Here is an 18,027-nt window from a genome sequence, read left to right on the forward strand (position 1 = left end):
AAGGGTTGTTTAAGGATGTTGAAAAAACCACCCATATTTCCAAAGGTGAATTATTCAAACCCCAAAGAATCCATCTCAACACATGGCTATGATTCTCCCCCACTACTTCTGCTCTTGATCAAAGATGCACATATTGTCAGCCACTAAGGGACATGCTCAATTGGTTACGGTCAAACAACTGACAAGCAAATCTGTGGTATTAAGCAGAATATTTGCTGTAGCCCATCTTTTATACCAAGACAAAACAATGTACATAATAACACTTCAATACAAGATAAGAAGCCATGAGAGCCACTGTCTGGTACTGCATCAGGGCATTCATTATTATTATTATTATTGTTATTATTATTATTATTACTGGGCCTCATGGAGGCAATGTGGGCAATGCTAGTGGCATGTATAAAGCACCTTTCAAGCAGTGGGCTTCACAGAGTCAATGACAAATGACCGAGACCTTCAGGCATTGTCATGCTTGAGAAGAAGACCCAACAAGACAAGTGAAATCATAGTCATGGCAGAAACTGGTGGCACGCAACTGGCACCCATGCCAGTCGCAAGTAAAAGCACCCACTCTGAGTGGTTGGTATTAGGAAGGGCATCCAGCCATAGAAACCATGCCAAATCAGACGGGCGTCAGTTATAGCCCCTCAGCTTACCAGCCCAGGTCAAACCAACCAACCCATCCAGCATGGACAACAGACGTTAAATGAGTAGTAGTAGTAGTAGTAGTAGTAGTAGTAGTAGTAGTAGTAGTAGTAGTAGTAGTAGCGGCAGCAGTAGCAGCAGCAGCAGCAGCAGCAGTAGTAGTAGTAGTAGTAGTAGTAGTAGTAGTAAGTGATTCTCAAAACTTCCTCTATGATAAACATACCTTTGTTTTTCCATGATATATGTGTAACCCCTTTTAATAATGCATCTACAATTATATAATACGGGTACGACCCTTTCTTGTTACACATTTTCAGTCATTACATATTATATTCATATTTGACATTGCCGCAATCTCTAGTACTTGTTTTATATTAAAAATTATTCTACATTTAAAACTGTTTAACCCTTTCGTTACTGTATTTATTTTGAGATGCTCTGTGTTTCTTTCCATTACTTTAAATATAACAAAGAATTTAGTAAAATAACTTAGTTATCATTCAGCTAGTGTTAGGAACATATATTGTGACTAGGGTTTGGTGGAAGATTTTAATTCAAAACTTATAGAAACAAGACATTTGTACTTAGAGTTAGAGCCGGTTTCAGCCGGGTTGGTAACGAAAGGGTTAAAAATACAACTACATGAGCATTAATTTAGAAACAGAAATTATTTCATATTTAAACTTGTTCTATGTATAAAATTGTTTTACAAAATAAAAAATACATTTACAACAATATAACAAGCACAACTGTTTCAAAGTTCAATAAAATGTTGTGTTGGCAAGGAGTCATTTTGATAAGAAGCTGTGTCAATAACAAGTTGTGTTAATAAAATGCCATTCAATGCAAATTCATTCAATTATGTTTTGGTCACTGAAAAGTTGTTTCAAAGCCCAAGCCAGCTTTCTTTCTTCCAACAAAGTTTATCTAGAACTTCATTATCTAATGTGTTTCCTTTTTTTATTCTTTTTTTAGTTAGCAGGCTGTGATTTGAGAGAGATTTGACTGCTATTACTACCCAGTTAAGTGATTATATTAAGTCATCCTCAATGGATTGTGCATATTTACTGCATTCAAAATGGTAATTCAAAAGAAATACATTGAGTAGTATATTTCTAAACAGCAAGTGAACCCTCAGCTCTCTGTCCTCATCACGCAAACCTTTAGCACTCAATCCTCAATCAATGCAAAGCCTCAGCTTTCAGGCCACATCATGCAAAACCTCAGTTCTCGGTCATCATCATGCAGTATCTCAGCCCTTATCTTACAAACCTTCAGCTCTCACTCATTCTGATGACAAAATACCTACCTCCAGTTATACACGAGGCACAAAAATCAAGCGCAGAACACTGAAGGCATTTATAGTGGCTGTGTACGATCTTCTGGCAACTGTTGCATTCAAACTGCATTTCCAGAAGCATTGAGAATTTGGACATAAAAATCACCATGTCCTGAAACGAAGAAAAGAGAAAAGAAAAAAATAATAAAATTAATATTAAATGTCAGTATTACAACCACTACAATAAAAAAAATTCTTTACTTCAAAACATGTTACAAAAACTTATACACTTTCCAAGGTGTTCCAGGAACCTTTGACATTTGTTTTAACATCCATTTTTTCCATGCTGGCATGGGTTAGATGAATATGTTAATGAAGCATATTTATACAGCCTGTTACCCTTCCTGTCATGAAGTCCTACTTGTTTTTTTATGCAAGATATCTCATTTTATATGTCTTCAAAAGTAAAATGTCAGATGATTTGTTGACAAAGTAAATAGCAACAATGTCACCACTTGTAGCTCAGTAATTCTGGGAACGGCACAAATGTCAACACACACAAGCACACGTGTTACTTTTAAGAGCTCAAACGATCACTTAGAGACATTCTCAATGGATTGTGGCATTTTTCAGTTGTTCAAATCTCCAACAACTTTTTATCATTTCCTTTTTTAACAATTTTTACCACTGGTTGGATAGGGGCTGAGTTTCCAAGGAATCAATGATAAGCATGAGATAGACCAGTGGTGGGTGAGGTGGGGGTCTACCATGCAGTACATTATCAAATTAAATAGATATTCATTATACTGCATGAGAAACCAAGGTAAACAGGGACTTGTTTTTGTAGGTTTTCTTTTATTCATGCATTTTTTTCAATCTTATTATGTAAGAAAAGAGACACTAGATATATCTTTCAAATTATGACGAAGAAGAAGAAGAGGAAGAGGAAGAGCAGCAGCAGCAGCAACAGCAACAACAACAACAGCAGCAGCAGTTTCAAATTTTGCCACAAGAGCAGCCATTCTAAAGATGTGGATGAGTTGATAATATCAACCCCAGTGTTTCACTGGTACTTAATTTATCAACCCTGAAAGGACGAAATGCAAAGTCGACCTCGGCGGAATTTGAACACAGAACGTAGCGGCAGACAAAATACCACTAAGTATTTCGCCTGGCGTGCTATCAACTCTGCCAACTCGCTGCCTTCTTAACAATAATAATAATTATTATTCAAATTTTTGTCACAAGGGCAGCTTGGGGGGAGTTGGGGATGAGTCGATTACATAGACCCCAATGTTCAACTGGTACTTATTTTATCGACCCCGAAAGGCTGAATGGCATGGTTCAGACCTCAGCAGAATTTGAACTCAGAATGTGAAGACAGATGAAATGCCGCTAAGCATTTCGCCCGGCGTGCTAACAATTCTGCCAACTCGCCACCTTCATAATAATAATAATAATAATTGTAATAATAATGGTAGTTTCTGATGTGGGCACAGGGCTAGAAAAAATTTTAAAGGGCAAATGTTAGTGCTAACCAGTGACCCCACTCCACCCCTCCCAGTACTAAGCTAGCGCACCTTATTTTATTGACTCCAGAGGAAGGAAAAGCAGAGATGACCTCAGCTGAATTTGAACTCGAAACACAGAGCTATAATTATAAACCCCAAGGTATTTTGTCCAACACTAAACAATTCTGCCAACTGACCACCCTACATAATAACAATAATAATAATAATAATAATATTGGTTTCAAATTTTAGCACATGGCCAGTGCTCTTGTGGGGAGGGGCTAAGTTGATTAAACTGACCCCAGTATTAAACAGGTACTTATTTTATCAACCTCCAAAAGAATGAAAGGTAAAGTCAACCTCAGTGGAATTTGAACTCACAACATAATGACATGAAATGCTGTCAAGCATTTTCCCGATACGCTGATGGTTCTACCAACTTGCTGACTTCAATCATCATCATCATCATCATTTAGTGTCCGCTTTCCATGCTAGCATAGGTTGGACGGTTCAACTGGGGTCTGTTGAAGCCAGAAGGCTGCATCAGGCCCAGTCTGATCTGGCAGTGTTTCTATGGCTGGATGCCCTTCCACGGCCACGGACAGATGGTGCTTTTTACATGCCACCGGCACGGGCGCCAGGCGAGGCTGGCAACGGCTACGATCGGATGGTGCTTTTTCAATAACAATAATAATATTAAAATAATAATTCTTCTTTTTGAAAAGCTTGAATGTTCATCTTACCTTTTTCTCTGCACCCTTCTTCACCTCATACATGTGCATAACATCCTGTCTGTCGATCTTCTTCAACAGTTTCATGTGTCTCTTGTACTCTTCCAGTTCTTCAGTCTCATCTATGTAATCAACCTGACAGTTCTTTGTGATCATATTGTCTGCAAAGAAAGGTGAATATCATCATCATCATCAACATTTTACTTTCACTTTCCATCCAGGCATGGGTAAGACAAATTATGAATATTATTATACTCTCTTTACTCTTTCACTTGTTTCAATCATTTGACTGTGGTCATGCTGGAGCACCGCCTTTAGTTGACCAAATCGACCCCAGGACTTATTCTTTGTAAGCCTAGTACTTATTCTATCAGTCTCTTTTGCTGAACTGCTAAGTTACGGGGATGTAAACACACCAGCATTGGTTGTCAAGCGATGTTGGTGGGGACAAACACAGACACAAACACACACGTATATATATATACGACGGGCTTCTTTCAGTTTCCATCTACCAAATCCACTCACAAGGCCTTGGTTGGCCCGAGGCTATAGTAGAAGACACTTGCCCAAAGTGCCACGCAGTGGGACTGAACCCGGAACCATGTGGTTGGTAAGCAAGCTACTTACCACACAGCCACTCCTGCACCTAAAAATGGTTTATGCCCGCAGAGAGACTCGAACCCACGACCCTCAGATTACTTCTACATTGCCCTGTAAAAGTCTGATGCTCTACCGACTGAGCTACGTGGCTGGACTATAATAATGACATGGAATAATAATTACAATAATAATTATTATTCCATGTCAACAGGCCTACTTTGAGAATGTGCTTTTGAGTTTCCAAGGCTGAGAAAGAAAGATGGGGAGAGGGCTGTTGCCCTAGTGGTTGGGGCACTTGTGGATTCTTGGGGTCTCCCTGAGTAGCCCTGAGTTGCTTGCCTCTTTTAGGCCTTTCCTTTGTTATATTTTCCATTGTTATCGACTTTTTGCACAACACTTTATGTAACCCCACTTTGTCCTTCGTGTTTTGTAATGTCCAACCTTATTTCTGTTGGCTTTTGTGGCTAATAAAGAAAGGATTATTATTACTTTTATTATTATTAATATTATTATTATTATTATTAAGTCAGCAAGTTGGCAGAATTGTTAGCACGCTGGGGAAAATGCTTAGCGACATTTCTTTTGGCTTTATGTTCTGAGTTCATATTATGCACCTGTGCTGGTGCCACTTGACAAGCACCCATTCTGGCTCCATGCAAAAAGCACCCGTTCTGGTGCCACTTGAAAAGCACTCAGTACACACTGTAAAGTGGTTGACGATAGGAAGGGCATTCAGCCATAGAAACCATTCCAAATCAGACAACTAGAGCCCAGTACAGTTCTCCAGCTTACCAACTCCTGTCAAACTGTCCGACTCATGCCAACAGGAAAAAACGGATGTTAAACGATGATGATTATTATTATCATCATCATCATAAAGTTGGCAAGCTGGCAGAATTATTAGCATGTTTACCAGTGTTGAGTTGCATCTCTTCATGTCAAAACTATCAAATCTATAACATGGCAGTTTCATAAATAGAAATCAATAGCATAAGTATGGAGGTCAACATGATCAAGTAAAACCTCAAAGGTCAATGCTCCAGCATGGCAACAGTCCAGTAACTGAAACTAGTAAAAGAACAGATATAAAAATGTGTAGATATGTTTTTATCATAATCATCATCACTATTGTTGTTATTATTATTATTATTATTATTATTATTACTATTATTATTATTATTGTGGCAAGCTGGCAGAATTGTTAGCACACCGGCCAAAATTCTTTGCAGCATTCTGGCCATCCTTACATTCTGAGTTCAAATTCTGCCAAAGTCAACTTTGCCTTTCATCCTTTCGGGGTCGATAAATTAAGTACCAGTTGCATACAGGAGTCGATCTAATCGACTGCCCTGCATATAGTAGAACAGATTATTATTATTATTATAATTATTATTAAGGTGGCAAGTGGGGAGAATCGTTTACACAGGGGGAAAAAAACTTTGTGACATTTCATCTGTTTTTACATTCTGAGTTCAAATTCCGCCGAGGTTGACTTTGCCTTCCATCCTTTCAGGGTCAATAAAATAAGTACCAGTTATGCACTGGGGTCGATGTAATTGACTATCCCTCTCACATAAAATTTCAGGCCTTGTGCCTATCATAGAAAGGATTATTATTATTATTACTATTATTATTATTATCATCATCATCATCATCAGTATTAAGAATAAAGAACTTACCTTTTGCCATATTGAAAAGGAAAGTTGCTAAGTCTGTCTTTGTTAGAAAGACTAGATCATTCATCTGAAAATAGAAACAGAGATGAAGGATACAAAACTGAGAAAAAAGGGAGAAAACAAGAAAAAGTTACCCGACAAACTCAAGATAACAATGGTTTTGAATCATTGTTAAGGTAAGACTAATGTATTAGGTACCTAACAGGAAATATGTGATAAAAATCATGTAACTACATAGCAAAGCCAAGCCATTAATGCTCCCGCAACTATATATAGGCGGCGAGCTGGCAGACACGTTAGCGCGCCGGGCGAAATGCTTAGCAGTATTTCGTCTGTCGTCACGTTCTGAGTTCAAATTCCGCCGAGGTCGACTTTGCCTTTCATCCTTTCGGGGTCGATAAATAAAGTACCAGTTTCGCACTGGGGTCTATGTAATCGACTTAATCCCTTTGTCTGTCCTTGTTTGTCCCCTCTATGTTTAGCTCCTTGTGGGCAATAAAGAGATATATATATCCATGCATGCATGTGTGTGTGTGTGTGTGTGTGTGAAAGGAAGAAAAGACTCCATTCAGTCGTGAATGACCATATGTACAAACTAACAATCATTGGTCCAGCAGTGGGTGGGAATCACATACACACTCACACATGTCAGGCTTCCTCACAGTTTTCATCTGTCACTCGTAAGACTCTGGACAGCCTGTGGCCATGGAAGTAGACACTTTTCCAGTGGATCTGAACCTGCACAGTGGATCTGAACCTGAAACCGTGTGGTTACAAAAGAAGCTTCTTAACTACACAGCTATGCCTGGTGCATGGCTCAGTGGTTAGAGCATCTGACTAATAATCATGTGGTAGTGAGTTCGATTCCCAGACCGGGCTGTATGTTGTGCTATTGAAAGTTACCCACCTAGAAAGTTACCCCTAGAGGCACAAGTACAGGCAAGGTTGTTTGTGGAAGACCAGTAGTCACCCATGCATACCAACCTCCGATGTTATCCAAGGGAAAAGCAAAAGCCGATACAGCTTGGCACCAGTAACATCGCAACTCATTTCCACAGCTGAGTGAAACTGGAGCAATGTGGAATAAAGTGTCTTGCTCAAGAACACAACATACAGCCCAGTCCGGGAATTGAACATACTACCACATGATTGCAAGCCGAATGCTCAAACAATTGCCATCTACTCGCAATACCAGAGGGCACACACTCTCCTACCCTGATGTAATCTCCAGGGATACAGGCATCCAGCAACAGGACCTCCGTAATGCTATGATGGACCGTGAAGTCTGGCGTAACATAGTAAATTCCATTGTCCCAACCACGGTCGAACAATGATGAAATGATAGCTGTGTAGTTAAGAAGCTTCCTTTGTAACCACATGGTTTCAGGTTCAGTCCCACTGTGCAGCACTCTGGGAAAGTGTCAACTTCTATGGCCACAGGCTGACCAGAGCCTTACAAATGACAAATGGAAACTGTGACGAAGCCTGACATGTGTGAGTGCGTGTGTGTGTGTGTGTGTGTGTGTGTGTATGTTCCCCACCTACTACTGGACCAACTATTCTTAGTTTGTATACACCCCTGTAAACTATGTTCAAGGCGATGCTGCAGCATGGCAACAACCCTATGACTCAAACAAGCAAGAGACACAATGTATGACCCAGGGCAGCAAGCTGACAGAATCATTAGTACACAGACAAAATGTTTGCTCAAAATGCTTAGCAGAAGTTTGTCCGTCTTTACATTCAGAGTTCAAATTCGGCTGAGGTCAGCTTTGCCTTTCAGCCTTTTGGAGTCAATAAAATAAGTACCAGCTGAGCACCGGGGTCAATATAATTGACTTAGCTCCACCCCCGAAATTGCTGGCCTTGTGCCAAAATTTGAAACCATTATTATAATTATAATTAAGGCGCTGAACTGGCAATCTCGTTAGCATGCCAGACAAAATGCTTGGCAGTAACTCATTCATCTCTGCATTCATCATCATCATCATCACTTAACATCCGCTGTCCATGCTGGCATAGGTTGGACAGTTTGACCAGGCTGGCATGCTGGATGCCCTTCCTAATGCCAACCACACCAAGAGTGCAATAGGTGCTTTTACATGTCACCAGCACAGGTGCCAATTTGCGTGACACCAGGATGCTTTTAGATGCCACTGGCACAGGTGCCAATTTGCATGACACCAGGGTGCTTTTAGATGCCACTGGCACAGGTGCCAATTTGCATGATACGGGGATGTTTTTACATTCCATTGGCACAGGTGCCAATTTGTGTGACCCCAAGCATGACAATCTGAGTTCAAATTCTGCCAAGATTGACTTAGCCTTTCATCCTTTCAATAAAATAAGTACCACTCAAATACTGGGGTCCAATCAAATCAAGTAGCCCCTTCCCCCAAATCTCAAAGCCTTGGGCCTATAGTAACAAATGATTGTTAGTATTATTATCATTTAGTATGTCTTAATATTTCCAGCCTTACCTGCCAATGGATGTCCAAGATGTGGAGCAAGAAAGCTTGATAGCAATTGAATGCTTGGTTCTTTACACTGAAATATAATCAAAAATTGGTCATTAATCATTTGAACTAGTTTGTTGATTGCTCCACCACCTTAATTATCCTCCGCCTTAGCGAAGGCAGAGGTATTGTTTTCAGTCTCCATTGAAGTCTAATGTCGGCTCCGTACCAATTAGATAATACAGTTCTATATTTAAGAAATGAGGAATTAGGTACATTACATTTGACAGCTATTTGTTCTCATCTTGTTTGTTGTTATCTCAACATTTCGGCTGATATACCCTCCAGCCTTCATCAGGTGTCTTGGGGAAATTTCGAACCTGGGTTCTCATTCCTAAGGTATTTTCCAATGTTATTATTCTTATTATTCTTATTATTATTATTCAGGTCACTGCCTGGAATCTAAATTCGGAATCTTGGGGTTAGTAACCTGCACTCTTAACCACCATGCCATATGCCCGTGGGCAGTTATGGAGTGAATTTTAGGGCTTATAAATCTAATATTTTCCTATCCTTCCTCAATACCAGTTCCCATATGCTATTCATATCTGCACTCAGTCTGCAAAGGAGGTTGTTGTGTCCTAGCATATGTTCTGCTTCTTTTAGTTTTCGTATTAGCTTCTTTCTTTCTTTTTTTTTATTATTACCTTGATGTGTATTAAGGAATTAACTCATGTCTCCTACACCCTATTGTCTTGTATGCTTATTTCTGTTGTGAGCAAGGAATAAATTGTGTTTGTTAACCAAAAACATTACCTTCACGTATTTATCGTTACCTTTATGTAAAACATGCATTTATACATTTCAAACCTTCTTACGTGCACACATCTAAATATACTTCCTAAACTGGTTTAAGCCCAACTCTTAATTTACTTCTTGTTACATACATAAGCATGCAGGATTCATGAATGCATATATTTGAGGGTAAATAAATTTGTGGTTGAAAGAGGAGCATCTGCATGATTGAATGTGTGTGTGTGTGTGTCCATGTTTTTGTATTCACATGTAAGTTTACGTACACACACATGCATGTGTTACTCAGTGTATACATATATATATATGTGTGTCAGTGAATGCATATAAGTATGTCTACATGTGCGTAGGTCTCTATAAGTGTGTGTATGCTTGTGTATGTGTGGGTGTCTACATGTCAGTACTTGTATAGGCATGTGTGTGTGTGTGTGTACATGTCAGTGTGTGTGTGTGTGTTGATGTGTATGTACATATGTGTCAGTGCATGTATAGATATAGGTGTGTCTGTGTGTGTGTGTGTGTGTGAGAGAGTTTTAAAATTCAACACTCACCGTGATAGTTTCTGCTTCTTGCAGACGTAGAAAGCCTCCAACAGCTTCTCAACAAGTTTGTAGAAGGCGTCTCGGATTTTGTTTTCAAGTTCTAAACCACAGCCGTCTAGTGCTTGACAACAATGCAGTGAAGTTGTTTGATGAGACAACAACTCTTGCAGGAACACAATTATTGGAATCTTCCAGAAAAGAATATCAAAAATAAACAACAAAATTGATTGAATTTTTTTTTTTTTTCAAAATCAGAAGCAGATCACAAAGACATGGCAAAAGCAAAAGAAAGGTTTGTATACAAAGTCTTCATTCTCAGACACAAGACAAATGAAGCTATACATCAGTGGTTCTCATCCAGAGCTCATACAACCGTTAGGGTTCCATATAAAATTTTCTTGTTAAAATTTCATCATCATCATCGTTTAACGTCCGCTTTCCATGCTAGCATGGGTTGGACGATTTGAGTGAGGACTGGTAAACCAGATGGCTGCACCAGACTCCAATCTGAATCTCGCAGAGTTTCTACAGCTGGATGCCCTTCCTAACGCCAACCACTCCGAGAGTGTAGTGGGTGCTTTTATGTGCCACCAGCACAAGGGCCAGTCAGGCGATACTAGCAATGGCCACGCTCAAATGGTGATTTTTACGTGCCACCTGCACAGGAGCCAGTCCAGCAGCACTGGCAACGACCTCAATTAGATGTTTTTTCACATGCCACCAGCACAAGTGCGAGTAAGGCAACGCTGGTGACGATCGCGCTCGAATGGTGCTTTTTACGTCCCACCGCCACGGAAGCCAGTCAGCTGCTCTGGCAACAATCATGCTCAGATAACAAAGAATTTAGTAAAATAACTTAGTTATCATTAAGATGATGTTAGGGAGCATAAATTGTGACGAAGGTTTGGTGGAAGATTTTAATTCAAAACTTATGAAAACAAGACATTTGTACTCAGAGCCAGAGGCAGTTTCAACCTGGTTGGTAATGAAAGAATTAAATTAATCATTTGCTAACCCTTTTGTTACCATATTTCTGTTGAGATGCTCTGTGTTTCTTTAACTTTATATTTAATTTTAAATATAACAAAGAATTTAGTAAAATAACTTAGTTATCATTTAGCTAGTGTTAGGAGCATAAATTGTGACTAAGGTTTGGTGAAAGATTTTAATTCAGAACTTATGAAAATAAGACATTTGTACTACAGAACCAGAGGTGGTTTCAGCCGGGCTGGTAACGAAAGGGGACTAAAAACTGGGGGGTTTTCTTGAATATGCTGATATGTCTTTTGTGTCATCAAATACTCTACATACAAGTACCTGTGTGTGTGTGTGTCTTAGATATTCCATAATTAACTCAACAATACACATATTATGAAAGAAAAACTACAACAACAACAGCAAGAAGATGAAATGAGTGAGTATTTATGCAGATACTTATCATAGTCACCATTTAACATCCATTTTCCATGCTGGCATGGATTGGACAGCTTGACAGAAGCTGGTCAGCCGAAGAGCTGCACGAGGCTTTAATTGTGTTTTACACACTTTACAGAGTGTACTGGGTGCTCTCTATGTAACACCAGCACAGGTGCTTTATAGGCGGAATCGGTACAGGTGCTCTTTACATGGCACCGGCACAGGTGTTTCTTACATGGGTGTTAAATAGCATCCAAATTTCCCTCAAATCACACACACACACACACACCTGATGTGAAAAAGGAAAGACACACTGCATAATGCAGTCCCTGATATGCCAAATGAAGTGATAGTCACCGCTGAGAGCATTTTAATCAAAGGTCTGCTTAATCAGGGTCAACCTGTGATAAAACAACATAACAACAATAACAACAACAGTCAAGCAGGTGTATATATGTCATTATCTCACCTGTAGAATATCACCTTGGTCACTCATCTTCGTAATAAATTCACAGATAAAGTTGTAGATGTCCCCCAACACTTGGGCATATTCCGACCGCTCCTTCAACATTTTCTTCACCCTAATTACAAAAGAGTGGAACAGAAAGAGAATTCGGTTATTTTCATTGACAGAAGCAACAACAGTAACAGACATTCATGGTTGGTTACAGACAGCTGACTCTTCTCACTGGCAATGTCATAAATTTTATATTCTAGCAGATAGTACAAAAATTAAATTTTCAAAAAAAGAAATATTTTTAACCCTTTGGTTTTTAAGCCGGCCATATCCGGCCCAAATATCCAACATGTTTTACATTCAAACTGGCCATATCTAGCCCCTCACACCTAACCTACATTGACATTCTAAGAATAAACTATCACACCATCGAAACTTCAAAGCTGTAAGATAATGTATGATTAATTGAAAATAATTTGAGTGAAAAAAGTATTACATTTAACAGATTAAACTGAACACTAAAGGGTTAAATACAATTATATACACTCACACAGAATTATTTACACTCATAGATATGCTATATACATTCATATAATAAGAGCACTCCGTAGGTTATGACGACGAGGGTCCCAGCTGATACGATCAACAGAATAGCTTGCTCATGAAATTAACATGCAAGGAGCTGAGCATTCCATAGACATGTGTACCCTTAACGTAGTTCGCATGGAGATCCAGCATGACACAGAGCGTGACAAGGCTGGCCCTTTGAAATACAGGTACTACTCATTTTTGCCGGCTGAGTGGACTGGAGCAATGTGAAATAAAGCGTCTTGCTCAAGGACACAACGCGTCACTGGGAATCAAACTCACAACCTTACAATCATGAGCCAAATGCCCTAACCACAAAGCCACGTGCCCTCACTCATTCATACATGCAGTTATATATACACATACACATTTATAGAGAACATATATGCAGTGATTTTCACTCAGATACATCAAGCCGAGCAAAATTGCAGTCGTGGCAGATACCGGTGTCATGCAAATTGGCATCTGTGCCAGTGGCACATAAACACACCCCTGTGTCATGCGAAAGGCACCTGTGCTGGTGGCACGTAAAAGCACCCGTTATACTCGTGAAGTGGTTGGCGTTAGGAAGAGCATCCAGCTGTAGAAACCCATGCCAAATCAGGCTGGAGTCTGGTGCAGCCTTCCAGTGGGCCAGCCTGGTCAAACCATCTAATCCATGCCAGCATGGACAACGGACATTAAATGATGATGATGATGATGAGGATGATTATATACTCATACACACAATTATATATACTTATACACAGTTATACAACACACATGGAATTATTTATACTCACAGACACAGCTAAATACATTCATGCATGCAGTCATACACACTCACACACAGTTGTATATATTCATACACAGTTATAGACATGTATATGCAGTTAGTTACATTCATAGACAATTATATACATTCATACACACAGTTCTATAGACACACATTCAGTTACTTAGACTCATAGACACAGTTATATACATTCAAACATGTAGTTCTATACACTCATACATACCATCATATGATGATGATTGTTTCATCTTGACAGATGAAAGCTGTCCCATTAACACACACACCACACCCCATCACAATGACTCCGCTGATGAGCCCTTAGATGACTTTTAAGACCAGCTGCTGACTGACAAGGTTTAAAACACAAGTGACAGATATTATTCAAGTTTCTTCTATTTCTTTGCCCTTTGGAATGAAAGGAATGTTTTTGTGAACTATCATATGTCTTTTAAGTCCAGATATTGTCTTACAAGTGTTTTTGATATATAACACAAGTCCTAAGAGGCGGTTGGTGTCCAAGATCATTACCTGTCTGGGCACTTCGATTTTCATGTGACTTCATATGATTCACGTATCCTGCTTTTGACAACAGAACATGGTCACATATAATACCTATCCAGTGTTTGTTGTTGATTGCAGTTCCAATTGTTCCTTTGCAACAGGCCCTTTTAAGTTCAGAGTGCTGAATCATCTTTTCCCCCCAGGCATTACAACCAGTCCTAACAGGACCTCTCCACTTGTTCTGATCTAGAACATCATTTTTCCAATCACTTTTGATATGATATTTCGGAATAATATTCCTTCTTCAGATATTCTTAGATGGAGTCGCTGCTATAATCGGTTATAGCAGCAACTCCATCTAAGAATATCTGAAGAAAGAATTTTATTCCGAAATATCATCAGACTATGGATAACTGAATTACAACAGGTATATAGCCTATTGTTTATATTATAGTGCATTGTTGTACCATTCAAAACTTTTTATTCTTTACAAACAATACACAGTGCTTCAAGCGAACTACAATACTCTCCCATATCTAGTTTCTTCAGATTTTCCATCATATAGACACGCCCATACAGTTAGTTACACTCATAGACAGTTATATATATTCATATATAACTGCATATGCGATTGCAGATAACTGGGACTTTGAGTGTAAGCAACTACACACATATATATTTAACTGTGTTTGGATGTTTATAACAAACATCCAAACACAGTTAAATATATATGTGTGTAGTTGCTTACACTCAAAGTCCCAGTTACCTGCAATCGCATATGCAGTTATATACATCCCTACACACAGTTATATAAATTTATGCGGGATTATTTACACACATGGACACTGTTATATGCACCTATTGTTATATACACACATACACATAGTGGTATACATCAATACTGACAATATCATTTTCAACATCACCTCCAACCCCCATCACAATATAGGATCAGTGTTTGATTTGAAATGGAGGGCAAGTTTAGAGAGAATTTTACCAGGAATGTGGTTCTCCAAGATCCAGTCTTTGGAATCACTTAAAGAATCATATTCCTAGCAGCATTAATTTATAGAGTTGAGGGAAGACTTGATTCTTGCATGGAAAATAGAAAGACCAGATGACAACAACCATAACGATGATAGTGGAGGCGCATGGCTTAGTGGTTAGGGTGTTAGAATCATGATTGTAAGATTGTGGTTTTGATTCCTGGACCGGGCGACGTGTTGTGTTCTTGAGCAAAACACTTCATTTCATATTGCTCCAGTCCACTCAGCTGGCAAAAATGAGTAACGCTGCGATGGACTGGCTTCCCGTCCAGCTGGGGAACACATATGCCATTGAAACGGGGAAACTGGGCCCATGAGCCTGGCTAGGCTTTAAAAAGGGCGCATTTATTTTTTTTTATATATATAATATATATATATATATATATATATAATATATATATATATATATATATATATATATTATATATATATATGTATGTATGTATATATATATTAGTGGAGGTGCGTGGTTTAGTGGTTAGGGAGTCAGCATCATGATTGTAAGATTGTGGTTTCGATTCCTGGACCGGGTGACACGTTGTGTTCTTGAGCAAAACACTTCATTTCACGTTGCTCCAGTCCGCTCAGCTGGCAAAAATGAGTAACGCTGCGATGGACTGGCGTCCCTTCCAGCCTGGGAACACATACACCATGGAAACCGGGAAACCGGACCCATGAGCCTGGCTAGGCTTTAAAAAAGGTGCATTTATTATTTATATAATGGTGATGATGATGGTGCTGGTCATGATAATGGTGGTGATGATGATGATGAGGAAGACAATGACAATGACAACAGCGATCAACATCAACAATGATGAAGTGTGACGGCAGTGGTGGTTGTGATGGATGATCATGGTTGATGATTATGATGATTGCTTTGACCACGACGGCAGTAAGTTTACTCACTTTTCTATTGACCATTTATCATTTTCAATAAATTCCATGACTAACTTGAATGATTCATCAGAACTGGACATATTCTGTAAGAAACAAAAAAAAAAAAATGAAAAATGTGTGTTTATAAATAATACATGGACGCATAAACAAACAGAAATGGAGTAATCCCTTACCATATCGCAGTTCACCTATCGCGGTTTACTATTTAAGTTTAGATCGATTCCTCTGTGGTGTTGTTTTGCATTTATGACAAAATAAATATATACAAATTATTAAAAAATAATTAAAAAAACATATACAGTATAGTACTGTTTCTATTTCACGGATTTGCACTCATTGCAAGAGGTTTTGGAACGTAACACCCGCAAAAGTTGAGGGATTAATGTATACATACACAGAGGCAAATAGCTAGATGAACAAATAAATGGATAGATATTGGGTTGTCCGGAAAGTTTGTGCTGATTTTTAAAGGAAAGAAAAAGGTCAATAAATACTTGCCATTACATTCTTAATCAACCAAATATGAACCATTTTGTTGCACAATGCGTCTTCATCTTTCCTTTAACTTGAAAATACCCTCTTCCCAGAATTGAGGTGGTTTCATGGCAAAGAATTCATCAAGGTATCTTTGTATGTTATCCAAGGAATTGAAATTTTTACTATTAAGACTATTCTGCAGAGACCTGAATAAGTGGAAATCCGAAGGAGCAATATCTGGTGAATATGGAGGGTGGGGTAACACATCCCAGCCAGCTGCAGCAATTTTTGTCTGGTTCCCAAAGCATCAAGTGCCAAAAATGAACTCCTTTATCTTCCATTTTAAAGGGTTACAGAATGAACACAGGTTATAGGAACATAAATCTTCTTCCACGAAAAGATAGCTTAAACTGTGCTCTAAATGGAGGTGTAGTAAAATCCTATTTTATGGACTCAACCATGTTCTAAAATAAGTCAAAAGGTAAGCTACTATAAATTGGCACAAACTTTCCAGACAACCCAATACAAAAATAAACAAATGTATACAAATTTTTGTACCTACAAAAATAAAGGCAATTGCCTTCAAATGTTTCACAGTTCATTGATCTCTCATCAGAAGACAAAAGCTCTCACAAAATTCTAGTTTGAGTTTCATTTGAATAGCTGTTTGTGAGCAAAAGAAGAATCAAGAAGAACTTGTCCTTTGTTGAGTGGTCAAAGAACCGTAAAATATTTCTGTGTTTGTGAGTACCTTTCGACATCACACGATGGGTGTGAATTTGATTCATCACCATTCATACAAGTGATGTAGTTCATTTCCAGAGGAACAGAAATAAGTGTCTTGCAGTAGGAGAGATACATGGCTACCTCAGTTAGAGAGAGAGAGACAGACAGACAGACAGAAAGAGAGAGAGGAAGGAGACAAGATGGTGAAGATGTCACAAGGAATGCATTCAGGTTACAGGACAGTGCATTTAGTGAAGTGGACCAGGGATTGGACAGAGTGGGTGGGTGGGTAAGTTTCAGGAGATTACGAAAGAAGAGTGAGAAATGGAGGAGGAGGGGGGATGTAGTGCGTGGGCACAGGTAAGGGAGCAGAGGTTGGGATATGTTGTGGAGAAGAGATGAAACAAAATCGAAATACTTACCCCCTTCAGTTGATACTTATTGAGGCCAGTGAACTTCAATAAAAACAGGGCTTTTTCTTGGCAGGCTTGAACTGTAGAGAAAAAAAAAACCCAACAAAGGTAGATAAGGCTGTGATATATATATATATATATATACAGGTGCTATCAAAAAGCTCCCAGACTAGATATGTTTAATAAGAAATGACTTATATACCTAAATTTTCACATCATCTCCTTCGAAATAGTCACCTTGCGCCAGCAATACACAATGCATATTTAAATGTATAACAAAGAAAACAATATATTTACCTGGGTTTTGAACACCTGCTGAAGACCATGGGGCTTTGTCAGCTTCGACAGCTATCTTCTGTCTTTCACTCATCTTTTAATAAAGCAAAAATAATACTCGTGAATACAAGGAATACAGGTAAACACATAGAAGGAAGGAAGGAAGGAATAAACAAATAAATGAACAAACAAATGTATGTAC

General features: G+C 38.8%; 1 protein-coding gene across 1 annotated transcript in view; it reads right to left on the bottom strand.

Moving 5' to 3' along the window:
* Positions 1-18,027, bottom strand: part of LOC115228010 (zinc finger ZZ-type and EF-hand domain-containing protein 1) — a 155,888-nt gene that overhangs the window by 48,767 nt on the left and 89,094 nt on the right. Inside the window, exons 43-51 of the mRNA XM_029798686.2 lie at positions 17,847-17,919; positions 17,559-17,629; positions 15,943-16,016; positions 12,139-12,250; positions 10,263-10,441; positions 8,923-8,989; positions 6,446-6,509; positions 4,179-4,327; positions 1,955-2,096 (exon numbers count right to left, since the gene is read on the bottom strand). Coding sequence (XP_029654546.1) covers positions 1,955-2,096; positions 4,179-4,327; positions 6,446-6,509; positions 8,923-8,989; positions 10,263-10,441; positions 12,139-12,250; positions 15,943-16,016; positions 17,559-17,629; positions 17,847-17,919 — 931 coding nt within the window. The remainder of the gene's footprint in view (positions 1-1,954; positions 2,097-4,178; positions 4,328-6,445; positions 6,510-8,922; positions 8,990-10,262; positions 10,442-12,138; positions 12,251-15,942; positions 16,017-17,558; positions 17,630-17,846; positions 17,920-18,027) is intronic.

This window comes from Octopus sinensis, unplaced genomic scaffold, assembly GCF_006345805.1.
Source record: "Octopus sinensis unplaced genomic scaffold, ASM634580v1 Contig08889, whole genome shotgun sequence".
Classification (NCBI taxonomy): Eukaryota; Metazoa; Mollusca; class Cephalopoda; order Octopoda; family Octopodidae; genus Octopus; species Octopus sinensis.